General features: G+C 46.2%; 2 protein-coding genes across 8 annotated transcripts in view; one reads left to right on the top strand and one right to left on the bottom strand.

Annotated features, from left to right (window-relative positions):
* FOXP3 (forkhead box P3) overlaps window positions 1-4,359 on the bottom strand; it is an 18,280-nt gene extending 13,921 nt beyond the window's left edge. The window contains exons 1-3 of one of the 7 annotated variants that reach the window (XM_039843682.1): window positions 3,804-4,113; window positions 1,132-1,304; window positions 397-1,024 (exon numbers count right to left, since the gene is read on the bottom strand). Coding sequence is in view for 4 of the 7 variants with exons in the window: in XM_039843676.1 (XP_039699610.1) it covers window positions 3,953-3,975 (23 nt within the window). In the remaining 3 variants the exon portion in view is untranslated. Of the gene's footprint in view, window positions 1-396; window positions 1,305-3,803; window positions 4,114-4,188 lie in introns of those variants that run through there. The other 6 variants (XM_039843679.1, XM_039843678.1, XM_039843680.1 and 3 more) reach the window with 6 other exon arrangements.
* Window positions 4,360-4,629: 270 nt separating this feature from the next.
* PPP1R3F (protein phosphatase 1 regulatory subunit 3F) lies at window positions 4,630-19,500 on the top strand. The gene is made up of 4 exons (XM_039843668.1): window positions 4,630-5,636; window positions 14,888-14,943; window positions 15,153-15,232; window positions 17,751-19,500. Exons 1-4 carry the CDS (start codon window positions 4,645-4,647, stop codon window positions 19,032-19,034), a joined length of 2,412 nt encoding a protein of 803 aa, XP_039699602.1. The 5' UTR covers window positions 4,630-4,644; the 3' UTR covers window positions 19,035-19,500.
* The last annotated feature ends 8,470 nt before the right edge of the window (window positions 19,501-27,970 follow it).

Raw genomic sequence — 27,970 nt, 5'->3', positions numbered from 1 at the left:
CACAGAGGTGAGAGGTATCAATGAGATAACAGGGCTCATGAGAAACCACAGTTTTTTAAACAACAGTGTGTAGAGTTAGGGAAAAAAAAAACAGGGAAAAGAACTCAAATAAATCACAGGGGCATTCCAGGCAGGTAGAGACACCACACTGTGAGTGAGAGGGTATTTCTGGGTCTCTGGGGAAAGAAAGAGAGGCACCGAGGCCCTGAGTGTGAACGGGAAATACCAGGGAAAGAAGCAGAATAGGGCTAGGTTTCCAGATGCTTTGCCCTGCTCCAAGCTTCAGTTTACCTGTAGGTGGAATTGATATGATCGTCACTACTCTACTGCCCAGGGAAGGGGAGTGTGTTACTTGCAACCCACCTTTCCACAGAGGGTGAGGGGCATGTAAGTTACCTAACAGAGAAAAAAGTGGGGATTCCTCCCCACCCCTCTACAATTCACAGAATCGAAGAATCTGAGAATCACTGGCTCCCAGAGTCCACTGAGCATCGCTGAGTAAGGAAAGGGAGAAAAGTCTCATCTCATCATGTCTTGGGGCCTGAGAGCTCTGACCGATGGCTAACCTGCAAGAAAGGTCCCGATCAGGACCCCCATATTAATGTGTCCATCCTCACAAAGAGGCCCCTTGGGACCCCAACCCTCTCGTAGTCAGGGACACTATGGCCTGATACTTCCGAGGCCCTCAGCATTTGCGATTTTCTACTTTGAAAAATCCGTTTCCAAGGTTTTAGGATTTCAAATATCTGCCATCATCCCTGTAGCTGACATTTATCTTGAATTCTCCATGTGCCAGTTACAGTGCTGAACACTTCTCCCAAGTGGTCACATTCAATCCTCACCACAGTCCGCTGAGGTCCATCTTGTCATCATGGCCGTTATACAAGTGGGGAAAACGGAGGTGCAAAGTAGTCGAGCAACTTGCTCCGGATCACAAAGCTGGTGAGTCGGGGCACTGCCTTCCTTGGTGCCGGGTTTTGAAACCCTCAGATTGCCATGAGCCCAATGTCTCAGGATTTAAATTCTAGGATGCAATGACAGGGAGGTTCTGAGATTTGCAGATTCTTCTGGGGGGCTTGAAGCTTGTGAGATTTTAAGGTTGTCCGAGAATTGGTAGTTGTAATTCCTCACCTCAGCAAGCACTCCCCTCCAACCAATGTTCAACAGGGGAGACCAGCCCCCAGGGGCTTCTCCCGATAGGTCTTGTCTGAGACTCCCAGGCCCGGGCTCCTCAGTGCTCTGCATGGCCTGGGGTTCTGTCATCCAACATCCACTCCAACCTCTCTGCAAGACTGACTTCAGGCCTGGGGAAGAGAAATTGGAAAGAGCTTTTTATTCACATGGTACAAACCTAGTGACCAAGACCCACCTCTTCACCCCTTTACCTCTTTTCCTCCCCCACCTCCCAAGTCCTCAAATAAAGGAGAACCTCTTTCCTCAACTCAGACTCACCTTTCTGGAAAAGCCCAGAGGGGCCTAATGGCTTGGCTTTGTGAAGATTAAAAAAAAAAAAAAAAAAAAAAAAATGAATAGAAAAAAAAACCTAAAAAAATCAGCCAACAATAAAAAAAAAAAAAAAAAAAAAAAGAAACCCAACCCTTCCTACCATTAGTTCAAAACAAACTTTCACTGGTTGAGACTTCTGAGTTGGTGGGACATGTCTGAGGACCAAAGATGGCCTGTGTGCCAGGCATCCAGGGGACACACCAAGGTGGGATGAGGTCCTCAGGTTGAGGCCTGCAGGGACCCTGTGTACAGCAGGGACTTAACCCTGTGTACAGCAGGGACTTATGTCATGTGGTTGGAAGCAAGAGAGAGGGTGAAGAATGTGTTTGTCAAGAAGAACTGAGGAGCTGACTTTAGGGATGTCCTCAAGGTTAATGACCCCTTGCTTTCCGTGGACTTGTGTCTGAACATTTCCTACACCTCCTATGTAACTATTTTCTAGGCCAGTCCTAGAAGCTGAGGCCATGTTCCCTGCCCCAGGATCTGCCCCTCCTGAGGGGTCTGGTTTTCTCTTTTAGGGTTAGATGTATGGGCTGCACCCCACCTTAAACCCTCCCAAACCATCTCTCCTTTACTGTTACTCGTTCCATGAGAGGAGTAGCCAGAGAAATAGGAAGAAAACTGAATGTGAGTGGTGGCCCAGAGTCCCAGGAAGCTACTTGAGCAGGGCCTGGAGTGTGGTAGGGGTGATGCTGCTGCTGCTGCTGCTGAGAGCTAGGACCCTTACAGAGTGAGAGCTGGGAGTCAGGTAGGCAGAGAGGGGCAGAGGTCACCACCTCCTCTCTGTACTGGACTATATCCTCTTGCATGGAAAACTGTCGGGGAGAGTGGGCAAGATTAAACAGAAAGGCAGGTGAAAGTGTCCAGAGAAGGGCACCGTTGACAAAGACTTGAAGGAAGTGAGGGAGAAAGTCATGTAGATATCTAAGTAATTCCAGAGGAAACAGCTAGTGCAAAGCCCTGAGGTGGGAATGTGCCTGAATTGCCCAAGGTCTACTAAGGAGGTTGGTGTGGTTAGAGTGGCATGGTGAGAGGAAGAGGGGAAGGAGGTGAGGTCAGAGAGGGAACTGCGGAGGGGGGGCGGTTAAACGATGCAGGACTTCACAGCCCATAGTGAGGACTTTGGCTTTTACTGAGAAGGAGGCCACAGATTTGTAAGCAGAGACATGAACTGTCTTAGGATTTAACAGCATCTCTCTGACTGCTGAGTGTAGAACTGACTGTAGGAGTGAGGGCAGAAGCAGAGGGACCAGTGAGACAGGCTACTGCAATAGTCCAGGTGATGATGTGCCGGTAGTGGAGTGGGTGAATTTGGAGAATGTTTTGAATGGGTTGCCGACAAGATCTATTGAAGGATGAGAGTCTTGGGGCTAGACTAGGATAAAGACAATGCCCTACTGGGTGGGCAGGAAGGAGTCCCTGAACTACTTACCAGCTTGAACTTTTAGGTGACAAAAAAATAAAGTTCTATTTTGTTTAAGCTTCCATTATTTCATGATTTTTCTGTTACTTGCAGCTGAACATATTCCTTCCTTACCCATGACCCCTGGAAATCGAGACATGTGAGTGGGTGGGGTGCTGCTGGGGGGACCACTTCCCTCCTAGGGATGCTGTCAGTCAAAACCTTGCATACAGGGTGAAATGTCTGAATGGATGTGTTCAGTAAACAAAAGCTGTAATTCAGTTCCTGCAAGAGCTGAGACCTCAAAAGGAGAATGAAAGGAGCTAACTAGATGAAGGAAGCAGAAGCAGTGCTCTTGGGAGAGGGAACAGTAGGAACAGAGATGGGAACAGATAGCAAGGAGATGAGGCCACTGTGGGGTGTGGAGGGCTGAGTTAGGAAAGAAAGACAAGGCTTAGATTTGTGATTATGTTAGTCAGTGTCTGCTAACCTGCTCAATCAACTCTTGGGGACATATTCAGGCTCAGTGTTTTGTTGAGCTGGTTAGAAAAAGCTAATCTTACAAAAAAGTTCAATTTCTCATTTGGCCATTCATTCGACAATAGTGCCAAGTCCTGGAGAATGCTTAGGATGACAATCAGGGGCATTCTTGGCTAGTGGCACCACTCAAGCAAAGCCTTGGGGATAGGCGGAGGAAACCCAGCAACTGCGACAGGAGAGTCCGTTTAGCTTTCTTAGATCTCACGCTAAGTACTAAATCTTTCAGCGGCTCTAGGATTCACAGCTGGGGGGCAACAGGGGGTCACGGAGGGTTACAGAGAAGGTAAATCCATCCACCAGAGACATTCTATGGTTCTGCAGCTTGACCACCCTACAGCCCAGCCTGCCTACGCACCGTTCTCTCCTCTGGCTTCCTTATTGGCTCTTCATTCCCTCCTTCAAACCACCTATAACACTCCCGTTGCCTCTTCTCTTTCACGTCCCGCCTCCGTGTCCCTCTGTATTGCCCTTTGAAGGCTCCTTGCTCCCGCTTTCACTGCCCACCTCCATTGGCTCTGTCCCTCCATTCCTGCCTCCGAGTTCGCTCACACATCGTCTCCAGAGCTCCTTCTAGCCTCCATATTGGCTCGTTCCGCCCTTGGCACCGCCCTTTGAAGGCGTGCACAGTCACAAGACTCCCCATTGGTTCGCTGCCGCCATTATCGTCACCTCCTCTACGCCACCAGCGCGCGGCTCCCCATTGGCTGTTCGCGATCTCAGCTTGTATTCCCACTACCTACCTACGCAACCCAGGGATCTCCTACTTTTCGGGCCTCTCCGTTAGCTGCCTGCTGCCCCCATCGCCTATAGCCATTCCATTTTCCCTCCGCCCAGATGCCAATCCTGCTCACACATCCTCATTAGCGGTACTACTTCTGCTCTCTCCATCCCAGACACCATGCCACCCCCATTCAGGCCTCCCCATTGATTCACCAATCATCCCGCCTCCTACACCAAGCACTCTCGAGCATCCCTATTGGTTGAATGCTTCTCCGGCTCTCGAGTCACCCCTTATGTCATCCATGCGCTGCTCCCCATTGGCTGTCTGCTACACCTGTCTTCATCTCTCCGCCTACGCCCCCTGTGAGCCGAACCCCCCCCGTGCGGGCCTTCCCATTGGCTGCCCGCCCCTCCAGGCCCTGCCCCCACCGGCCCCCGCCGCCGGTGCCGTCGGTGCCGCCGCCGCCGCCGCCGATATGGCGCGCACGGCCCCTGTGGAGCCCTCGCTGCGGCCTCCCGCGCCCCCCTCGCCGGCCGCGGGCGAGCCCCGCACCTCTGTTGAGGCAGCGGTGGCCCCGCGGAGGGTGCTGTTTGCCGACGAGGCCCTGGGGCTGCCGCTGGCGCAGCTGCGCCGCTACCGGCCATGGGGCGGGCCCGGGGCGGGCAAGATGGCGGCGACGGCCCGGCAAGATGGCGAAGGCTGCGGGGCCGAGGAGGACGACGATGGCGAGGATGGGGATGAAGGGGAGGAGGAAGAGGAGGCTTGCCCCGAGCGCTCGTCGCTGTGCCCCGTCCCGGCCGGCGAGGGGTTTTACTTGGTGCCCTCATTTTCGCTGCCTCCTACGCCGGGCCGTTTGGAGCGTTTGGGGCGCGTCATGGTGGAGCTGGAGGCACTGCTGCCGCCTCCCGGAGCGGTCCCCGGGGGTGCCGGGGTGTGGGTGCCTGGGGGACGCCCGCCGGTGCTGCGCGGGTTGGTGCGCGTGCTGAACCGCTCCTTTGAGAAGGCGGTGCACGTGCGGGCCTCACACGACGGCTGGGCTTCCTTCTGCGACCACCCAGCGCGCTACGTCCCGCGCAGCCCACCGGGGACAGGAGCGGGAGGACCAGGAGCAGGAGATCCCATCCTGGATCTGGGCCTTGGCTTGGGCCCTGGCCAGGCGTCTGCCTCCTCGCCCGACGACGGCGGCCGCACCGACCGCTTTGCCTTCCAGCTGCCCTTTGCTGAGGGCGCGGGCGATGGGGCGCGCCTGGACTTCGTGGTGCGCTATGAGACCCCCGAGGGCACTTTCTGGGCCAACAACCACGGCCGCAACTACACGGTCCTGCTCCGGATTGCACCCGCTCCCACACCCACTGATGCTGAAGGGCTGCCCCAGCAGCAGCAGTTGGAGCCACAGCCTGAGTGCCAGGGTCCCGTGGAGGCTGAGGCCAGGCAGCTGAAGAGCTGCATGAAGCCGGTGAGGCGCAGGTAATGTCTGCCAGCGCCACCTCCGCCAAGGCAGGGCTGTGTCTAGGATAGAGGACAAGCATCCTCACCCAGGAACCCCTTAGGCCTGCTCTCGAGGACAGGGAGGAGGGCGCATTCAGTCAGTCAAAGAATACTGGAGGCCAGACATGTGCTAGGCTTTTTAATTACTGGGATTCCATTCATTCATTTATTGAATTCCACTGTAAAGCCCTGAACAAGACACATCTTTCTTGCCCTCAAGGGTCATACAAGCTCCTATGGGAGATAATTGGAAAAAAACAAGCAAGCAGATAAATATAGGGATAAGGTTAGTTGATTAGAGGAGAGTAGGGGGAGAGTTTGGGAGGGAATAGCTGTTTTAGGGTGTTCAGAGAGGGCCTTTGAGGAGGTGAGTCCTGGATGATAAAGGTTACGCACAGATATGGAGGGAGAAAATTTGTAGAAAAGGAAGAGGGGGACTTGAGGAGGTGCCATTTAAACAGTCCTGGATGATAAAGAGGAGCATTATGCACACACATGGGAGCAGAGGTGTTCAAGGCAGAACAAGTGCAAGGTCCTGAGATGGTAATGAACTCGGTGTGAATGATGGGTGGTGTGCTGGAGTGGAGAAAGCTGCAGTGACATGGTAGTGTGGATCAGGGGCCTTGTCAGTCGGGGGGGAAGAGAATCTGACCCTAATTTGACAGCAGGAAACCAGGATTCCAGAGGGAGAAATTGGTTAAGGAAGTGATGGCGCCTGGCTTTTCCAATTTGGCTATATCTAACCTTGAAGCCTGTGCACTCTCTTAACTATTATGCTCTAATCTAGTCTGAGGCTTCCTGTGCAAGTGGGGAACTGAGCCCATGCTCTTACAGGAAACATTGGCTCTGGCGGAGGCAGAACCAGATGGGCCTGGACTTGAAGCTCACGTTCTTTGTTTTTGCCATACCACCTGTGACTATTCAGAGCCTGGGAGAAAGCCAGTTAACCTAGGAGGCAAGATTCTTTTAGATTTTCTCTATAAAGCTATGAATTCTTCAAGGGCAGCAGCTAGGCCTGATTCTTTTTGTGGTCACCTAAATCTAGCCTGGGATAAATAGACTGTGTACATGTGGGAAATGCATACATTTCCCTGGTCCTGAGAGGACTGGAAATGGGAATGCTTTTTGGACCTTGCATATGCTGGATTAGAAGCCCCTTGCTGCAGCAAGATGTTTGTGGTCCTGGCAAGGTCTTAGGCTGTGAGTGGTTCTGAAAGGTCTAGCTCAGCTGGTGGGCAGATGTGCCTGGGTACTTGAGCAAGCAGACAAGCACTCACTGACCTGTGAGCCCCTAAGTAACCTGAGACTTAGCCTAAGAGTGGCAGGCAGCTCAGCTTTCCTTACAGTGTTAAGAGTGTGGATTTTGGTATCTGCCTGGGTTCAAATTCCAGATCTGCCATCTATTGGCCTTGTGAACTTGGCCAACTCATTTAGTTGTACTGTGCCTCAGTACCTTCATCTGTAAAACATAATTATAGTACTTGACAGGAGGCAAGTAAGAGCACTCAGAACTGAGCCTGGCTCATAGTAGTCCCATATAAGTGTTAGCTAGTATTAGTACTTTGGGAATCACATGTATAATTCCTTGGATTCCCCTCCTAAACTCTGCCTGTCACCAACTATGTGGCCTTGCCTCAGTTTTATCATCTACTAAAGAGGAGTGACAGTCACTTTGGTTGGAGTGGATGTAGCAAACATGGATGAGGTAACAAGCGTGGTGGTAAGCTGTGAAAGTACAGTGGCTGGCTTGTACTGATCTCTGCTAAGAGCTTCAAGTCCATTCTCTCCTGAGTCCTGCTGTGCATGCTCTGTGCTATAGGTGCTATGATTATGCCCATTTAATATAAGGGGAAACTGAGGTAGCTCAGAAAGGTGAGCCAGTTCATTCAGATTCACTCAACCTAGTGAGTGATAGGACCAGGGAGGAGATACTAGGGGCATTTTTTTTTAAACTTTCTCTTAAAGGCCTGATAGGATTCAGAGCAAATTCTGCATTTTGCTCCTGGTGTTCCCAGCATGTTACCTTTTCCTTTTTTTTCTTTATTGAGAGGTATGGCTACATATATAGTGCACTGATGTTATGTGTGAGGCTCAGTGGATTTTTACATATCTATGCCCTTATTGTAACCATCACCTAGATCAAGAAATCCAGCTATTCCAGTGCCCCAGAATTGCCTTTGTTTCTGTCATTTTTCCCAAGTCGTCCTCCCAGCCGGCTGTCGTGGGAGCCCTGTCTGTAAGAAGCAACAGTTTGGGTAATGGAGTTTGGTCATTTTAGAGTGTGAAAGGAAGGGAACGGAGAAATCAAAAACTTGCATGGCCAAGGTGGGTGGGAGGGTGTTTTTCTTTTAAAATACATAGGTGGTTTTAAGGAGAAATTGAAGCATCTCGTTCAGACAATTGTTTTGGTATCTGGCCCCAGGTCTGTGGTTCCTAACATGACTTGTGATTATTTTAAGTGGGCAGATGGCTTTTTGATAGCTTTTTTATCTTTTGATCTCAGCTCTTGCAAAAGGGAGGTTGGTGCTCACTGCAAGATCAGCGATAAGATTTTCTGTAGGTTGGTGGCTTTCTTGGCAAGTACATTTTAATTATTGTTTTAAAACCTGTGTGCTGCCAGTGACTTCATGCGCTGTTGAAGATCAGCCTACCCCTGCGACCCAGCCCTTTTGGGAAATGGTGGAGGATCACTGTAAGCCATGGGAGCCCTGTTGTGGAGGGCTTTCCATTCAGGAAGTGTTGGCTGCAGGCCCACTCTACCGGGCCCAGCCACATTAGGTAGGGGCACAGGAGAAGTTGGTGGTGGCCATCAGGATATATAGCTCAGAAACTGAAATGGCTGCATTCCCTGGGTTGCTGGACCAGGCTTTTGACAACCATTAGGCTTAGAGATGATCCATCAGCAAGCATTTATTGAGGGCCTACTATGTGCTGGGCACGGTGCTAAGTTCAAACAGAGAAAAAGACACAGATTGGCACTGAGATGTCAGAGGGCTTGTGGAATTGGGTGGGAAAGGGCAGGTATAGAGGGCTTGTTGTGCGAGACCTGGCAGAGACCTTGCTCTTTGCTAGGCACTTGGCAGAGTATTTGCATCCAAAATGTCATTTAATCCTTTCAGCGTTCCTGGTGAGATAGACTGTTCCATCCTTCTTTCTCGGATGAGCAAACTGAGGCTCCCAGAGTCCAAAGTCCTAGGGCTGGTGTGGGGAGGAGCCCTCCTGGTCTGCCTTGGCTTAACAACCTTAAGAGGTGTCCTATTCCTCTTAAAAACAAAGACCAAGAAAGCCTCAGTGTGGCCTTAAAGCACTCCCTGCCCTCTCACCCAGCCTGGCCTCAGTGGCTACTAGTCTCACCTCATGCCGTACTCTGCCTTCTGAACTCCTGTCATCATTGTTTTTCCAAGGTGCCTCGCTGTTCCTGCCTCAGGGCCTTTGCCCGTGTTTTTTCCATCACCAGGAATATTGGCCCCTTGCAGTCTCCTTGTTTTGATCCTTCAGTTCTAAAAGTGCTTCCTCCAGGAAGCCTGTTTATCCCAACGTCCTTAGGCCCGTTTTTTCATAGCACCGATCAGCCAAGTGGGCAAGCCTTGTTAAGAGAATGTTGTGTAGTAGAGCAGATGAGCATTGCTACAAATTCAGGATAATTTTCCACCCTGCCTGGCAGTCCTATTTTTCTGACCCACTCTTGTCTCCTCCCTGATGTAACTCTTTCAAATGTCCTTTATCTTCAGACCTTACTTCCTGCTTTAAAAAACCAAATAGAAACCATAAGAATGGAACTTCCCACAACTTGCAGCCCCCAAGCCTGCAAACTGATTTCCTTCTCTTATGTTACAGGGGAGGAGAGGACCCTTTTCTTCCCTTAGGCCAGTAACTCAGTCATGTGCTCTGGGTTCCATTTTCTGTCACTTGCTCCAGAACCTGATATAATCAGTTTCCCTTTCTCTCCTGGCAGCTTTTCACTGCCCTCCTCACCTGGTTCTCTATTGGCCTTTATACTTGCCAGTGTCTCTATGGTCTTAAAAATCTGTCCTTTGACCCCACCTCTGTACCTGCTGCTCCTGGCCAGCACCTAATCACCCTCCTCCCTTTCATTGCTGTCTCCCCTTTAAAAATTGCCTATACTTACTTCTACATTTTCTTCAGCCCCCTGCATCTACTAGATTCCACAGGTGAGATTTTGGTTTTCTTGAAGTGGTTGAGCACTCCTACTTAAAACACTTTCTTCCCTTGCCTTGGAACCACTCTCTGCTGCTTTTCTTCTTAACTCCCTGGCCTTTCTCTTTCTCCATGCCCTTTCTTGTACCCTCATATATCGAAGCTTGGTGTCTCCAGTTAGCTGATGTCCCAAAGATGTCTCAAACTCCTCTAGTTCAAGATTAAGTCCACCTCTCACACAGTATGCTGAACAGCCTCTCACTCCCCTATCCCTCCCTTGCTTGTTTTCCTTTTAAGCATCCTGAGCTTTCCCTGACCTATAGTCTGGGCCAGGGCCGCTTGTCCTAGGGCATTCTTTCCTTTTTCTGAAGGCACTGACCTCAGTTTGTGGTTAGATTTTCATTAGGGGATTATTAGATAACCCTCTGCCCTGCTAGACTGTAAGCTCCGTGAGGGGTAGGGACATGGTCTGCTTTTGTTCACTTTTGTATTCCCTCAGGGCCTATCATGGTGCCTGGCACTTAACAGGTGCTTAATAAATGTTTGTTGAAAGAATGAGTGTGAGTATTTTTTTTTTTTGATGTCTTCCTTCACACTAAATTGTAAGCTTCCTAGTTGGGCTTGCTCAACATTGTGTTTCCAGGGTTCTGTTACTGGGCTGATGAACGGTAAGACCTCAATGATTTTTAGGCGTACCTGTAGCTGAGTGGATGGGAATTCAACTTGCTTTCTGAGTCGGCAGCCTTAGGGGAAACCAGAATAATCAAAGTAAAAAAAGGGGTCATCTTAGTTGTCTGGAGAGTGAGGACCTAGTGTGAGTGATCCTCTTATTCCACATATAACTGGTAGGACATCACAGTTAAGGACTTGGGCCTGAGGCCACATACTATGAAAGTGGCAGAGCTGGGATCTGAGCTGGGGCAGTCCTGCTCTAGTGGCCCAGTTCTTAACTGCTGTACCAGGCTGAGTGATGCGTCTTACCAGCTGGGCAATGTTGGACAAGTTGCTTCCCCTTTCAGAGCCTCAGTTTCCCTCAGTGGGAATGTGAAGGGATTGCTGTTTGTTAAGCACTTTACAGGAAATTTCCTCTTATTTCTTTAATCCACCCAATAGCTCTCTGAGGTCGGTATTACTATTATTCCCACTTCACAGACGAAACTGAGGCATAGAGAGTTTCAGCAACTTGCTCCAGGTCACACAGCTGGTAGGTTGCAGAGCTGGGTTACTCAAAGTTACATGTCATGACCCTTTATTGAGATGTGAAATAAATTTGCTGAATTTCAACAAACATTAAAAGAAATAGTGTAGGAAATAATCAGTGCATCACGACATGTAAAGGTAAGTGTTTCAAGAAAAGAACAGCCGTTTCTCATATGTATATATACACGTGCATGAGATGTGCTGGGTTATGATGTACAACGTATTTTTTACTGTGAGTCATGGCCAAATGAATGAAATCACTGCTGTAAAAGAAAACTCAGCATAATCAACTGCTCTCCCTTCACCCTGGTGGATTGTCCCTAAGTCCCAGAGTTGACACTGACAGACCATAGCTGGGAAAGACAGAGCAATGCCCCACATAACTTGGTGGCTTTCACAGCCGCCTTCAAACCCTGTTCTTTTCTTTTCAGAAAGCAGATGGCTCAGGGTAACTAGGATTCCAAGTATCACAGGGCAGATTTCTGAAGCCACCTGTCCCCCGTAGAGAGTCAGACTTATCTTCAGATTGACTGCACGAGAGCTGGGGTCTGCTGAGTTTCCCTTTGGGTTTCAGTACATGACCCACTTTGGGCTGGCCGAGTTCTTTGAAAACATGAGTGTTGGGGGTGCTTATGGAGGTGCCGATAGTAGTGATGTGACTGAAAATCTGCTTTGCTCTACTCAGTGGGGGTTGGCAGCCCTCACTAGCTCACTGATTGTAGTAATTCACTGTTTTGTCCTTTTTGGCTGGCCTAGGCTGGGGCAGATGGTACCTCTCTGAAATCTTGCCCCCTGGTCTCTGGGTGCTGCCTTAGGTCAGCAGTCATTGAGTTTCCTGATGGCAGGAAGAATTTCCACACCCAGGAGGTTTCTAGGCTACATTGTTTTGACTAGTTTTCGTGAGCAACCAAAGGATACATGCCCAGGACGTCCCTAGGCCTGTGTGCTCCAGCCCACTACTGCCCGTTGCCCTTGAGAGGATACCACGTGGCATTTGTGGGGCTGGTGCCAAAAGCAGGTTTCCTTCTCGAAATTTGCAAGCACACTGGAGGTACAGTTTTGTTCTTAATCTCTCTCTCCATTTTTCTAAGAACACCTCTCCTCCGTTACTGATCAGTGAGTCAGTATACATTGGTACTCTATTTCTCTTACTAGCCTCCTTTTGGTTAAAGTCATAGCTTCCCTCGAATGTTTACTGTGAACGATAGTTCAAGGATACTTAGATTTTCCTTTTTTTAAGCCCACGGTTTCAAACGCTTCAAAATGGAGCCCTCTTTGGGTGTTGTCTGAGTGGCATGTAGTTAGTGGGTGTAGAGACATGGTTCTTTGAGACTCAGTTTCCACATTTGTAAAAAGGGAAGGGTGTTGCTTTGATGGAAAGATATGAAGGTTTTCAAATGACTTGGTGTATCAATGAAAAGGGCCTGTGGTGGAGGGGCGAACAATAGGTGCTTATGCCTCCTTTCACTCCAGAAGTAGGGAATGACCTGTGTACTTCTGTTCACTTTGTAGATGTTGGAATAGGCTAAATTACTTGACCTGATTTTTAGATGTTGCCCCTCTTTTCACCCTCCTCAGCAGCAGTAGAGATGATTTGGGGGCTGAAGGACTTGTTTTATTTTTTTTCTCTCTCTTCCTTCAACTGAACTGTGGAGGAGTTTTTTTTTTTTTTCCTGCTGGTTGGCTGCATCCCGAGATCTGCCCCCTTCTCTCTCGCATACATCTAAGATTTGAGTGGCTTTTAGAAACCTGGTTGTCGTGTATGTCAGTTCTGGGCCAGATGGCAGGGGACAGCTTGCCTAGTCCTGCCCCTGGGAGGCAGGGCTGCCTTTCTGTCTGGGTCATCTTGAAGAGACTTGCTTTAGAAGATCTTAGGAAGGTGACATTTTGTTTAATGAAGGACTACACCAGCAAAAGAAGTTGTGTCAGGCCACAAATCCAAAGACCTGGATTTTAGAGCCATTGAAGGGACGGGTACAGGACCAAGCTGGTTTGCTTCTAATCTCTCTTTTTTATCCGTGGTGTGCAGGAGTTGATGGCTGGGTTCCTGGAGTCACTCATTCCAGGCCGTGTAGTATTCTCATTCAAAGACTTCTGGTGGGACACATGAGCCCTAGTCCATGGAGGAAGGCAGACAGTTTCTTCTGGAGCTTCTAGGCTCTAGATTCATGTACGTGGTTCAAACTTCTTCCTCAAGGGTACTAATAAAAAGCAGTTCTTGGAGCCACTTCTGTGTCTGGTGGTTTCCTAGCCACATGTTCCCATGAAGGCAGGGAAAGTGGAAATAAATATGTTTCAAATAAAAGCCAGAATGATGGAGGAGGGAGGGATCTTTTCTATTGTTGCCTACCTCAATTTACTGGAAAGGATTAGAGATGGAGTTGGAGTAAGACCCCATCTCCCTTATCCAAGAAGCAGCAATTTGTTGGTTGAGAGCAAAGTTAGGAGCTGAAAGACCTAGGTTTTGATCCTCACTGTATGACCTTGAGCCATTTACTCAGCTTCCATTTCATCATCTGTAAATTGAGGATAATAATACTGCCTACTTCAGATGATTAAAAGTACCTATCTTATAGAGTTGCTATGAGGATTTAATTAATAGTATATGTGGAACACTTAGAACAATACCTAGTACTATAGTAATTATTTGGGTCAGCTAGTGATATTCTGTTTCTGTGAAGGTAATTGATTATGTGTTTTCAAAATATTGCAACCATTTTCAGAAATGTCAACATCATCAAGTTACCCCTAGGAAGAAAAAGGTCTGAGCAATTGCCTCAGCTCCTGTCAGGTCTCTGAACATGTTTTAGTTAATGCTTCCCTCACTACCTTAATCTGTAAACATTTGATACTCATTTGTGAGAATGGGAACAGTGATTTCTCCATGATCCCCATGACCCCATCCCTGGCAGGGACTGGCTGAAATACACTTGGCTTATGCCACTCAGACCTTGGGGTCTGACTTGCCTGGTGAAGGAGAACCAAGACCAACAAATATCTACAGTTGATTTAACCCCTTCTCTGTGCCAGGCCCTGGTATCTAGCTTGATGTCCTCATTTCTCTTGACTTCCCTGTGCTTGGTGTGTATCTGGATCCCCTGTGCTCCATTTTAAGGTGAGGAGGGTGAGGCTCAGGAAGATTATGTGCCCTGTCAGGCTAATATGGCGATGGGCGGAGGGTTGACAGAGGGACCCAGGCCTCTGTGACCCCGGGTTACTATCTTTTCTGCTGACCTTCCCATTTTCCAGTCGCTTCCTCTATTTTGCTGCTTCCTGTCCCCCAAAGTCCTCACCTGCCCTTTCTTGGAAGAGATGAGTTCCTCCACAGCCAGGAAGATACCCTAATGAAGTGATCCAAATTGTTCATAAAGCTATATCCAAAAACGTCTGCTGAAGCCTGCTTTGTGAGAGTAAAATGGAGGAAACAACCTAGCTGCTCAGTTGGAAGGGATTGGCTACATACCTTATGGTGAGCTCATATGATAGGAGTAGTAAGCAGCCATTTTGAATGTTTACAAAAGTATGTAGATGGACAAAGTATGTTAAATGGACAAAGCCAGCTGTGAAATTATATCTGCAGAATTTAAATGACTTCATAGAATGTCTGGAATGAAATTTTCCAAAATGGGAATGGTGACTGCCTCTGGCTGATGTGTGACTTTTTTATTGCTTTATACTTTCCTGTATTTTGTAAAATTTTTACAATGAGTGTATAGGACTTTTATAATCAGGAGATAGAAGGAGGCAGCAGAAGAGAAAACAACAGCTGTCAGGTGAGGGTGGGCCACCACAGAGGCTCAGAAATTGCTGGTGGGTGGCAGAACTGGCCTCTCAGGGTATCAGATCCATGTATTCTCTCCTCTGCCTCACAGGCCTAACGAGGAAGAGCTGAGGATGAAGAGCACAGATGATAATACCCCTGCTGTGGGTAAGCAATTGGCAGGTGGTGGGAGTTTTAGCTTATATTTATCATTTTTTCTTCCTCCCCCTTTTCTTTCTATATAAATTAAGAGACACCCTCTGCCTTAGACTGTCACAGAAAGCTTCAGAGGCAAAACTGTCAATGGCTGGAACAGATTTTCTTAACCAAACCAGGCCTGCCTTGCCCCAACACTGCCGTTCTCTTCTCTCCAACAGAGCGTCCTGATGTCCAAGAGTCAGTGGGTCCCCTGGTGGCTCCCACCCCTCTCCGTCCGTGGCCACAGATGACACTTCAGGTAAGCAGGCCTTGGCAGCCTCTGGATGCCTGATGGGAGGCTGGGTGGTGGGGGTTGGTTTGCTCTGGGACCACCCTAGGTTGGGGAGAGATTCTCCAAATCAGAACCTGATGATGAAGGGGCAGCATGCAGTTATTTACTTGGGCTTATCGAAATGTCATTTGTTAACTTAGTAAATATCTATTGAATGCTCACTCTGTGCCAAGCACTGTTATGGATGCTGGGAATATGGTAGTAACCAAAATTGCTGTCTTCATAGGACTTACTTACATTTTAGTGGAGTGAGACATAACAAAACAAAATAATAGTTAAAGTATATGGTATTTTACATGATGACGAGTACTAAGGAAAAAAATGGAGAGGGAGGGGGAGAGAAGAGAATGAATGAATGAAAGAACGAATGAATGAATGGGGGGACACTTTGGCAACTTTAGATTTTAGAGTGGCCAGGGAAGGCTTTAGTGTAAGTGAGATTTGAGCAAAGATGTGAAGAAGGTGAGAGAGCCATGTGGATAACTAGGGGAAGAATGTCCTGGCAAGTGCAAAGTCCCAGAGGTGAGGCCATGACTAATGTGTGTAATAAATAGTGAGGAACAGTGAGTGAGGGGGAAGTGGAAGGAAAGTGAGGTTAGAGAGGTGGCAGGGATAGATTGTGTTGGGCCTCGTGGGCCATGGAGATGACTTGGCTTTTACTCTGATTGACAAGGGAGCCACGGGAGGATCATGAGCAGAGGAGAGCCATGATCTAACTTAGGATTTAACAGGTTCTCTCTGGCTGCTGTGAGGGATGTAGATTGTAGGAACAAGGGCAGAAGCAGAAGGACTGTGAAGAGGAGGCTACTACATTGGTCCAGGCAAGTGATGCTGGTGCTGGCAGGGAGGTAGAAAATCTGGAGGGGTGGTGGTGAGGTGGTGGTGGTGGTGGTGGTGGTGGGTATGTGTGTGTGTGTGTGTGTGTGTGTGTGTGTGTGTGTGTGTTTATTACAAAGATTTTCAAGAATAGATAAAAGACTAGTGTAATGAACCCACTTCAGTTTCAACAAATCACCCAGCTTCAACAAATTTGAGCATATGTCCATTCCCACTTTTTTATACCCCACCCCTCCTCTCCCATTCTCTATGGGATTATTTTGGAAAAAATCCAGACATTCTCCTATCCATAAATACTTCAATTTGTGTCTCAGAAAATTAAGAACTCTTAAAAAAAAGTGCCATCATCATACTTCAGAAAATTAACAATAATTCCTTAGTATCATTAAATGTTCGATCAATGTTCATATTTCCTTTTGTTTTAGGATCCAAACGAGATTAACACATTGCATTTGGTTGATGGATCTTTTTAGATTTTTAAATCTCCCCCACTTTTTTTGCAATTTGATCAAGAAACCTTGTTTGTTCTGTAGAGTTTCCCACAGCTTGTATTTGACTGATTGCATCCATGTGGAAACACATTTCTCATCTTATTTTTTATTAATTTATTCTATTTAATTAATTGATCTATTTTTAAATTAATTAAAGTATTAATTTTCTTGAGTTTATTAGATATAATCTATTATTAATTTAAATAGAATCGATTCTATTCTGTTTAATTTACTTATTCCCTCTTCATTTATTAGCTGGAATTTTTCTCTAAAGAAAAACTTTCTCACATTAACTATCTGGCTACCTTGACAGTATATACCTTGAAGGTATATAGTTTATATAGAAAAAGCTGTGTAAATACTTAATTTTCCCCTCTTTATTTACCAGTCTTCAGAAGAAACAAACTTCTACAAAGGTGACCAAATAAAGGATTTTTGTTTTTGGAACATCATTATTAACTCATGAGTTTTAAACATATTTGATGAGTTTCAATTCATTGTCCTTATTTATTCTGATGCTTAAATTGAATTGCCTCTGGCTAGTGGAAGCTTATTTAGATTGGCTCCAGAGTCCTTTTGACACATACCCATCATTCTTTGAGCACTTCCTGACATTCTGGTATGGCAGTATGTCCCAGACTCATTTTGTACTTTGCCCTAAAAATGAAACGGCCATTTATTTAAGGAGCCCTGGTTCCTTTTAGTGGAGAATGATATTTAGATCTGGGTGCTAGGTGTGCTTGTTGCTACTAGGTTGGTCATTGTTTCCAGGCCTTGTTAAAAGACAGAGCTAAGAAATAATTTTTTTTAAAGAAAAAATACACAAATTCATGTGGATATTCTGGATATGTTTTGGAGGTCAACCAACAGTATTTACTGACAGTCATTCAGCAAATATTGGTGCCCACTGAATTCCTCAGCTTTATGATCTTCAGGAAGCCTCCTTTTACTTCATCTAATTTTGTTATTTTAATATAGACAACATAGTCTTTGGAATTTAGAGAATTATAGAGAGCTCTTTAAAGTTTTTATCTGGAAATACCTGTGGGGCTGGGTATGAGCTGTTACCAGTTCTTACTGTCTCTGCTTATCCCATCCCCTCCTCTACTTCGTTTCCTTCCCTTTCTTCCCCCCTTCCCCTCCCCCAATGGTTCCAGGTGTCTGAAGTTACAGTGACTGGCAAACCCCCAGAGGAAGGTGACGTCCCCAGAAGCAGGCTGCCTGTGGCTTTCACAGAGGTCCACCAGGCACCGGCCATCAGGATTCCCCCCTCCTCCTCTCTCTGTGGCCTGGGTGGCTCCCCCAGGGACCAGGCCTCAGGGCCTGATGCAAGTGAGGGGGCAGCTGGGCCTCTCCTGGAACCTAGCCAGCAACAGGTGGAGGCCATGTGGGAAGTATCGAGTGAGAATGGAAAGGGGCAAAAGGACCCCATGGTGGGGGCTATTATGGACGAGCCACCTGGGGGTCTGGAGGTTGTGAGTGGGTTGGAGGAGCTGCTTGGTGAGGACACCATTGACCAGGAGCTGGAGCAGCTCTACCTGTCCCACCTGAGTCGCCTGCGGGCTGCTGTGGCTGCAGGTGGGGCAGGAAGTGGTGGGGAGGGCTCCACAGATGGGGAGGTATCCCCCAGCCATCCCCTGGGCGTACTCACGGACCGCGACCTGATCTTGAAGTGGCCTGGCCCTGAGCGGGCCCTGAACAGTGCTCTGGCCGAGGAGATCACACTGCACTATGCCCGGCTGGGGCGTGGCGTGGAGCTCATCAAGGACACCGAGGACCCTGATGAGGGGGAGGGTGAAGAGGGGCTCTCCACGATACCTTCCAGCCCAGAAGGGGGCACCCCCAAGGAATCGCCTCCGGAAATACTCTCTGGGGCCCAGTTGGTGGTAGCCACTATGGGAGATGTATGGCTCCCGTGGTTAGAGGGCTCAGGATGTGACAGCCCTCTAGTTCTGGGTAAAGAGGGTCAGTTCACTGGGGATACAGAGAAGAGGATGGGCAAGGACACTGACTCTTTGCACATGAATAGAGTGACATCTGGGTCCCTGGGAGGGACCGAAGCCCATATGCAGTTAACCACTGAGTGGGCAGACAGCTTGGTTCCTGTATCTGTCAAGGAGCCAGCTGGTGCAGTTCTGCAGGGGCAAAATCTCACCCTCCTTGGTACCTTGGGGGCCGAAGTCTGCCCATCTAGCCTGGCGTGGCCCCATGTGAGCTCCCAGGATGAAGAGGGTTCAGGCCTAAGTCTTGAGCCCCCAAAGAGGTCTCCCACTCTAGCAGCCCCTGCAGAATGTGTGTGTGTTTCACCTCCCCAGCTCTGGGGGCCCTTGACCCAGACTCTGGGGGTTCTGGCTGGCCTGGTGGTGGTCCCTGTGGCTCTGAATAGTGGTATGTCCCTCCTGGTACTTATGCTGTGCCTCTCTTTGGCCTGGTTCTTGTAGGAGCTGCTTGTGGGACCAGCAATAACAGGCGTCTCCCTCTCTGGGATCTGGGGAGGGGCAGCCCTTGCACCAGCCCCAGAGGGTTCAGATGGGATGAATGGCCTGTACAGTGAGGGGTCCTTTGCTTCTAAGTATGCTTGACTGGAGAGAAGCCTCCCCAACCCTGAGCTCTCCAGTCAGCACAAGACTGCTATGGTGATACCAGTGGAGAGGAACAGGGGACGGATGGTAGGAATGAGAACTTTCAAAATGGAAATGGGCATGTCCTCCCTGCCCCCAGCCTGTATTTATTTTTGTATAATTCTCTGGATGAGGGAGAGTGGTCATGAGCTGGTCTTGGGGCACAATTACCCAGAGATATATTTATTAACAGCCAACCTGTACAACCTGCTGAAGCTTTATTTTTCATTTAATTTATATAGAGTAACTATTATTATACGCCACAATAGAGCTCTATGAGAAATGATGTGTCTTGCTGTGCAGTGCTTTTCTGTTCAGGAATGAATGTACAGAGTGGTCACATTCTATGAGAGGACCACAGTAGGGAATGGGAGGTGGGACGTGGTCATTCCTGCTGCTGCTACTTCAATACGTCCTTGAGAATCTGTGTCACCTCACTGTATAGTCCTAATCTATGTAGTCTGGTGGTCTTTAGCGGGCAGGTCTTTTGGTCATTTCCACATTCTGCCAGGGAGGGAGGAAGAGTGGTGGCCACATGAGGGTTTGGTGTTTACACATGTGGTTGCAGTGGTGGATATGGTCAGCTGTGGATATGGGGATTTTGGTTGTGAATCAGCCACAAGGTTTCGAAGTTACTGGAAAAAACCAGCCTTTGACACCAGCAAGGAGACCCTTCTGCCCCCAAATTGGGAAGGCCTCAGAAAGCACAGTGGAGTTCATGTAAAAAATTCATACCAGAGTTGCCATCCACAGACATTGCATTCTAACTCTATAAACAGGAAACCCAGAAGCTTTGAAATAAATGATAATATATTTACTGTATGCAAATTAAAAACTCAGCAAAATGGAACCATATATTTATTTACTTCCCTTCACAGCAAAAATTAAAAAAAAAATTTTTTTTTACTAGCTTTCTTCAGTTCTTCTCCTCCAGGGCTCCAATGTTTTTCTGAAATAGCCCCAATCAGATTTTTTTTGCCCAACACCTTCAGTAAGAGTGCTAAATCACTGATGGCATGCACATTGTTATACCAATGGTCCAGTCTCAGACCTCATCTTACTTGACCTATTGGTAGCATTTGACATGGTTGATCATCTCCTCAACCTTGACATCCTTTCTTTACTTGGTTTCCACAACACCACACTCTTCTAGTTTTTCTCTTTCCTCACTGGCTACTCTTCTAAAACAGTTCCTGACACATAGTAGGTTCTCAGCAAGTATACCTTGAATTAAGTAAATGAAGGAACAAATAAATGTATGTGGGGAAATATAGAGAGACTGTTAGAGAACTTAGTTGGTCATTCAGTGGTTATAAGCTCCATTTCATTCCATAATTGTTGACTGACCACCTCTGCTTTCCTCTGAGGACACAGAGGAAGGTGCTCACAGTCTATGGAGGAGATGGACACAGAAATAATTTCAGTGCAGTGTGGGTTCCATTAATGGTGATGGGTACAGTGGGCTGTGGGGACCCCAGGACAGATGCTCAGCCCAGTGTGGGGACTCTGGAAGTCTTGCAGGAAATGGTGCCTGAACTGAGTTTTTAAAAATGAGAAAGAATCTACAAGGCGATAAAGAGGAAGAGAGGGCAGTCCAGTCAGAAGGAATGACATCGCAGAGTTCTGGAAGTGGAAAACAGCTAGTGGAAACAAATCAGCACACCCATATTCCATCTGTCTTTCAATGAGGACATTCTGACTTTGTCAAATATCAAAGTCCACATGTGTTGATGTCCTTCCTTTGTTGTGATAATTTGATCAGTGTTCAAAAAGGCAACTTTATGGCAATTGGGTTGAAAAATGAGATAAAATGGGCAAATTACTACAGACATATATCTTGCAAAACTGTCTTAACAAAAAGGGAAAATCTGAGTAAAAGAACCTGTAGCCAATGGTCTTTACACACAGAAATGGACCAGATGAGTTTGCTGGCGAAACACTCAAGGAATGTGTAATTCCAATTTTACAAAAGCAATTCCAGAGTGTAGAAGAAGGGGACATTCCTAATTCATTTTATGGGGCTATTGTAATCTTGATACTAAAACCTGATGAGCGAAATGATATTACAGAACAATCTCAAGAAAATAGATGCAAATATTTTAAAACAGTGATAATTGCCTGTCTTAGTCTGTTCAGGCTGCTATAACAAAATAGCATAGACTATGTGGCTAATAAACAACAAACATTTATTTCTAACAGTTCCGGAGGCTGGGACATCAAAATCAAGGTGCCAGCAGATTTGGCATATTGCGAGGCCAATTTAGTGGTTCATAGACATCTGACTTCTCACTACATCCTCACAGAGTAAAGGGACAAGGCCAATCTCTGGGGTCTTTTTTCATAAAGGCATTAATCCCGTTCATGAGAGCTCTACCCTCATGACCTAATTACCTCGAAAGGCTTCACCTTCTAATTACCATCACATTGGGGATTAGGTTTCACTGTATGAATTTTGAAGAGACACAAACATTCAGTCTATAGCACTGCCGAAGTTCAGTACAGATGCTCTTTGACTTATAATGGAGTTACTTCCCAATAAACCCATTGTAAGTTAAAAATATCGTTAAGTTGAAAATGCATTTAATAGACCTAACCTACCAAACATAGCTCAACCTAGCCTACCTTAAATGTGCTCAGAACACTTACAGTACTCTATAGTTGGGCAATTAGCTTGAGTTTCACCTAAAGAATAATTGCCTTCCTCTTCTCACCAGAAGCAGAAGACACAGATGGGTGTTTTGTAGATGTGATAGGATATGAAAACAAAATACAATAATCAAAACATGCTGGCAACACAACACTAGAGTATCAGTTGTTTATTCTTGTGACTGCATGACTGACTGGGAAGCTTGGCTCGCTGCCACTGCCCAGCATCACAAGAGAGTATTATACTGCATATCACTAGCCTGGAAAAAGATCAAAATTCAAATTTTGAAGTATGGTTTCTACTGAATGTGTATCGTTTTTGCATCACCATGAAGGCAAAAAATTGTAAGTCAAACCATCGTAAGTCAGGGATCATCTGTACATTAAAAAAATATGACCAAGTTGGATTTATTCTAAAACTGCACTCTGGTTTAACATTTGAACTCCATCAGCATAATTTGCCCATTAGCAAATTAAAGGAGAAAACCACAAAGAAGAAAGGGTCATAAAATTTGACATCTGTGCATGATTTAAAAAATCTTAGCAAGTTAGTTGAATAACTTCCTTAACATAAAGGATCTACAAAGATTTACAGTAAACTACATACTTAGAAGTGAAATGTTAAGACCTTTGATATTTGGAATGTGGCAAGTGTGCCTGCTATCAACATTTCTCAGCATTGTACTGGAGGTCCTAGCAAGCACAATAAGGCAAGGAGAAGAAATAAAATATTTAAAGATTGGAAATGAAGAACAGAATTGTCATTATTTGTAAATGATGCCATTGTGTATGTAGAAAATCCAAAATAATCCATGGATAAATTATTAGAATTATTAAGAATATAAAGATTTCTGATACAAAATCCATATTTAAAGATCTCTTCCTTTTATATGCTAATGACTGGAAATTTTTAATAAAGATACCATTTATGAACTACTTAGAAATGAACAAAAGAGCAAGATCTTTTTTGAAAAAAAAATCTTATTGAAAGTCATTTAAAGAGACTAAATAAATAGATAATAATGTGTTTATCAAATGCAGAGTCAGTGTCATTAAGCCGTCAGTTCTCTCTAAACTGCTTTGTAGGTTAGGTGCACATCCAGTCATAATTCCAATAGATTTGCGTGTGTGTATCATAACAAGCTCATTCTTAAATTTATGTGGAAGTGCCAACTAGCCAGGACACCCATACTTATTATAAAAGTATAGCAATTAAGATGGTGTAATATTGCTCTAAGGATAGACAGACTAATAAAAGACCAGTGGTCAGAAACGGACTCACACATATGTAGATACAGAATAAGTGGCCAAGGAGGTATTGTGAGACTAAAGGGAGATGGCTGGACTTTCAATAAATAGAACAATTGGTTATCCACACTGAAAAAAGTGAAATTGGATCCCTACCTCACAACACAAAAATAATTGTGAGCGGATTCGAAACCTAAATGTGAAAGGCAAAACAAAAGAGCTTTAAGAATTTAACAGAGAAGAATACCTTCATATACTCGTTGTAGAGAAGTTTTTCTTAAACAAGACACAAAAACACTAACCATAAATGAAACTTATAAAACATTCAATTACATTAAAATTAAGAATGTCTGTTGATCAGAAGACACCATAAAGAGTGAAAACCACAAATTAGGAGAAGATAATTGAAGCACATATGAGTGGTGATAGGTTCAAACCTAGAATATATTAAAAAACTACAAATAGAAAACCCAGACATTCCAATAAGTGTATAAATAAATTGGATATTCACAGAATGGAATATTGTACAATGAGAGTGAAAGATCTACAACTATATGGAACAGCTTGGATGAATTATACAAACATGATGTTGAGCAAAAGAAGCCAAACACAAATGATTACAAACTATATGATCCATTTACACAAAGTTCAAAAACAAGAAGAGCAAATTCATTACTAATGATAAAATTATAAAGAAAAGCAAGGGAATGATTATCACCAAGTCATGATAGTGTTTACTTTTGGAGGAGGAGAGATGTGATTGGGAAGGGACCCAGGAGACTTCTGGAATATTGATAATGATCTGCTTGGACTGGGTGGTTGTTAATGGATGTGGAATTAATATTCATTAACATGTACATTTCACAGTCAAAAAAGAAAAAAAAAACACAACTAAAACAAAAGAAAGTGCGAAGTGGGAGTAAAATGGCTCTCTGGGACTCCTCCACACAAACTGGTGACCGTAGTTTGTTTAGACCATGAAGTATAGGTTGTCTACTTCCTTTAGAACCTCCCCTGGGTTCAAGGTCTTGCCTTCAGTCCTGGAAGTTACCAAGGCTCCCTCAGCCCTGTCTGTGGAAGTCATGTTTTGGGGAACTTTATTCTGTGTCTCTTGACACGAGCCATAGAGTGGGGACATCCCTATCTCTCAGGGGATAGATAGGATCTGTCATTTTGTCCTCAGACATTGGAGTCCATCTCCCATTGGACCTCATTCATATGTGGTTTTAGAACCTGGCAGATCTCATTTAAAAGCCAGAACCCCAAGTCCTGGTTGTTTGACCTTGGATAAGTTACCTGACCTCTCCTAGCTTTAGTTCCTCATTCCTAAAAGGGAGCTAATGCCCACCAGGCAGGGTAGTTATGAGCTTTGGGGCAAACATGTGTATTGGCTCTCACTAATGACCACATTTGACTGATCTAGTAGTCCAGGCAGTGTAGCAAGGTGGGCAAGAGGAAGGGCTCTGGAGTGACACAGTCTAGGACAAAATTGCTACCATGTCACACAATGGGCAACTTACTCAAGCTCTCTATGCTCCTCTGTCATCAGGGTAATAACTTTTCCTCTTCATGGGGTTATGGTGAAGGTTGAATGAGATAGCATGTCAGTCACCTAGGACAGTACCTGGCACAGAAGAAGCATTGAGTGAATGTCAGCTGTCATCAGCCCCCTATAGAACTCTTACAATCACTATCATTCATGACAGCCTGTCACCACATTCAAGTGCATGTATTATAGAGGTGGATAATATGCAGAGTGGGGTCTCTTGGTATCCCAGGCCCCTTCCCAGCCTGCCCCATTGAGTGGAGCTGGGTCTGCACACACCTTCCCCAGGGTACCTGCACCCTCTTCAGTCCCCCCCTGTCTCTGAGGCTGACAGAGGATATGGGACACCATCTCATAGGGACCACGAGACTGGGCATTTCTGACAGAAATGAGGGCCCGAGAGGGAGAAAGGAAGGGAGTAGGGAGGACGTGTGTTCCCTTCTTAAGTAGTTTCATATTGATAATGTAATAAGTTTATAATAAACTTAGTGGCTTAAAACAACATAAATGTAATATCTTCCAGTTATGGAGGTCAGAAGTCTCAAAAGCTGTTGGCAGGGCTGCGTTCCTTCTGGAGACGCTGGGGGAGAATTCATTCATTTCCCTTTTCTAACTTCTAGAGGCTGCCTGCAGTCCTGGCTCGTGCTCTCTTCCTCAATCTTCAAAGCCAGAAATAGCCAGTCGAGTTTTTCTCTCATCAAATCACTCTCTTTCTTGCCTCCTTCTTTCACTTATAAGGACCCTTGTGATTTCATTGGGTCCACCCAGATAATCCAAGATAATAATCTCATCTCAGAATGCTTAAATTTGATCACATCTGCAAGGTTCCTTTTGCCATGTAAGGTGACATATTCCAGGTCCTGTGGTTTAGGATCTGGACATCTTTTGGGAGCCAGTGTTCTGCCTCTCAAATACCCATTCCCTCACCAGACCTCTGTGGTGACTGCCATTGTCCCCACACTGGAGCCACAGAGGTGGAAAGATGGGGCTTAACCTTGAAGGGAACAAGGTACCCATTCCATGGGGAGGAACAGCATGTCACCGGTTAATTAAGATTGAGTCATTCTTATAATAACATTAGCAACACCATCAGAATGTACCTCACAGCTACTCTGTGCTAGACACTAGCTGATTACTTTACATGAATCATGCTTTTCTCATACTAACTCCATGATGTCAACTGTACTTTTACCACCAGTGTATAGATGAGGAAACTGAGGCCCTGAGTGTCTTTTGTGTTCTCAACAGCCCTGAGCACAGTCCTTTGCAGGGCCTTCCTGATATTCCTCTTCCTTCTCCTACCTGTTACTAGGATCAATATCTTGATCTCGCCATGGCCTCTGCTCTCTGTCCTCAGCTCTCAGCTCTCAGCCTGGCTGTCGCCCGACCACATCCTACAACCCCTCCGCTTCTTGTTTTGGATATCTGTGGTCCAGGGTGAGTCCAGGTCCAAATCCGAAAGTGACCTTTCCCTTTGATTCAGGGAAGGCTGACTGAAGCCTTGGTTCCATGGTGAGGTCTCAGTGTGACCAGGCACAGCTCAGCCTTGGACTGCCCATGTTATAATGATACCCATCTTTGCCAGCAGGGGGTGTCATATTTCCAAGATCTGGAAAGCCTCAAAGATGACAGAGAAGGGAAGTTTATACATTCACACCTGAGGGGGTCACAGGCCTCTGGGTGTGAGCCCCAGGATGGGGTGTCCCTCAAAGCTTCACTCTCTGTGTGTGGATAGCTGGGGGAAGCCTAGGGAAAGCTCTGCCCCTTCCTCCTGGAGGACCTTGGTCTTAGTCAATGTTGTTCAGTCTTTTGCAGATGGCTTTACTCCCTCTTCTGCTCCTGCTCTTCTTCCTCCTACCAGAAGCTCATTTCTGTGGTTAAAAGGAAGATGTCATATTTTAAATTTTTTTCAATGAAAGGTTGCATTATAGGCTTTTTTGCACAAGATGGACAGGCTCTGTGGCCTGGATCTCAGGACAAATCTGGCTACAGCTCAGACTGTCCTGACGGCATAGCCCTGAATTCTGAAGGCACTGGGGGTAGCCCCAAAAGAACCTAGGGTTTAGGAAAAGGCCACCAAATCTCTATTCAGATCCTGGCTGAATGTCAGCTCTGCCTCCACCCAGTCCCCTCCCAGGGCCTGAATGCTGGGTCTAGAATCCCTAGCTGGGGCAAGTAGATGCATCAGGGCTGCTGGTATAGAGAAAACACAGGCCTGGAGGAGGAGGCAGCAGAAAAGCTTTCTATGGTTTGAGGGGATGTACAGCTGCAGGATGAGGGACGGCCAATTCATAACCTGCACTTTGGCCAGCTGTGGGCTGCAGGCCCAGCTCCTGCCCTCTTTGGCCCTGTCTCCTCACCTGTGTAATGGGCACAGTTACACTCTCACTCTGCATGGGATGCTCATGAATGGAGGGGAATCTGAGTCGACAAGAAAGCAGATTTGGTCCAAGAGGAGGAGCAGGTCAGAGTTGGTGGGGAAGAACTGACTTGGGCCTCAGGCACAGCCCAGGGTCTGCCTTCCTAGAAATGCTCAGGGCAGTCAGGCAGGCGGGGAAGTTCTGAGATCAGAACCATGATCTGGGGATCAGTTGAGGACCTCTCTGTAGTGCTCTGTGGTGGCCAGCTGCCTATGTCACCAAATCCTTCCTGTTTGTCCTCATCTCTGCCCATGGGGAGCCCTGAGAAAGGCTCAGTGAGCTCACTGCCCTAAAGGTTACTGTGAACCATCTGGAATCGTTATAGAGCTCTGAGTCATTGCAACCGCCCCCACTGAGCACTCGTGTAACTTATCCAAATGGTGGCTCACATGTTCTGAAATGATTTTGATGATGTGTCATCATTTATTATAGCCATATTTAGTTATTCTCCTATTGGATGGTTAGGTTGTGTATGATTTACCTTTTTGTCATACTAAACTAGCTGTGGTAAGCATTCTTGTACAGACATGTAAACCTGGGAGAGATACAGGAATGTTCATATAGTAAAACTATTTCTAAAGCAACAATCTGGAAATAACCCAATTATACATCAACAAGAAATACCTAAATACATTATATTATACTGACACTATGGAATACTACACAGCTATGAGATGGAATGAACTAAACCACACATAGACAAAAGTTAAGTGAAAGAAGTCAGATATAAGAGAGGATGTGCTATAGGATTCCCTTTATACATAGCTCAAAATAAGCAAGACTACTATTAGGCATCCATTTGCTGTGTTAAAACAGTTTTACAGAAAGCGAGAATTTTCACCTGCTTGATTGACAATTTTAAAAATTTATCAAAAAAATTGTCATACAGTAAAACT

Source organism: Pteropus medius, unplaced genomic scaffold (genome assembly GCF_902729225.1).
Source record: "Pteropus medius unplaced genomic scaffold, Ma_sr-lr_union100, whole genome shotgun sequence".
In the NCBI taxonomy this organism is placed as follows: domain Eukaryota; kingdom Metazoa; phylum Chordata; class Mammalia; order Chiroptera; family Pteropodidae; genus Pteropus; species Pteropus medius.
This window is presented reverse-complemented; position numbering and strand designations above follow the sequence as displayed.

What these genes read in the sequence shown, in the direction of transcription:
- PPP1R3F (XM_039843668.1), top strand. Translation starts at nt 4,645, where the DNA reads ATGGCGCGCACGGCCCCTGTGGAGCCCTCGCTGCGGCCTCCCGCGCCC. An exon ending in ATGAAGCCGGTGAGGCGCAG is followed by an intron (nt 5,637 to 14,887) that starts GTAATGTCTGCC and finishes TCTGCCTCACAG; the next exon opens with GCCTAACGAGGAAGAGCTGA. An exon ending in GGCCACAGATGACACTTCAG is followed by an intron (nt 15,233 to 17,750) that starts GTAAGCAGGCCT and finishes CAATGGTTCCAG; the next exon opens with GTGTCTGAAGTTACAGTGAC.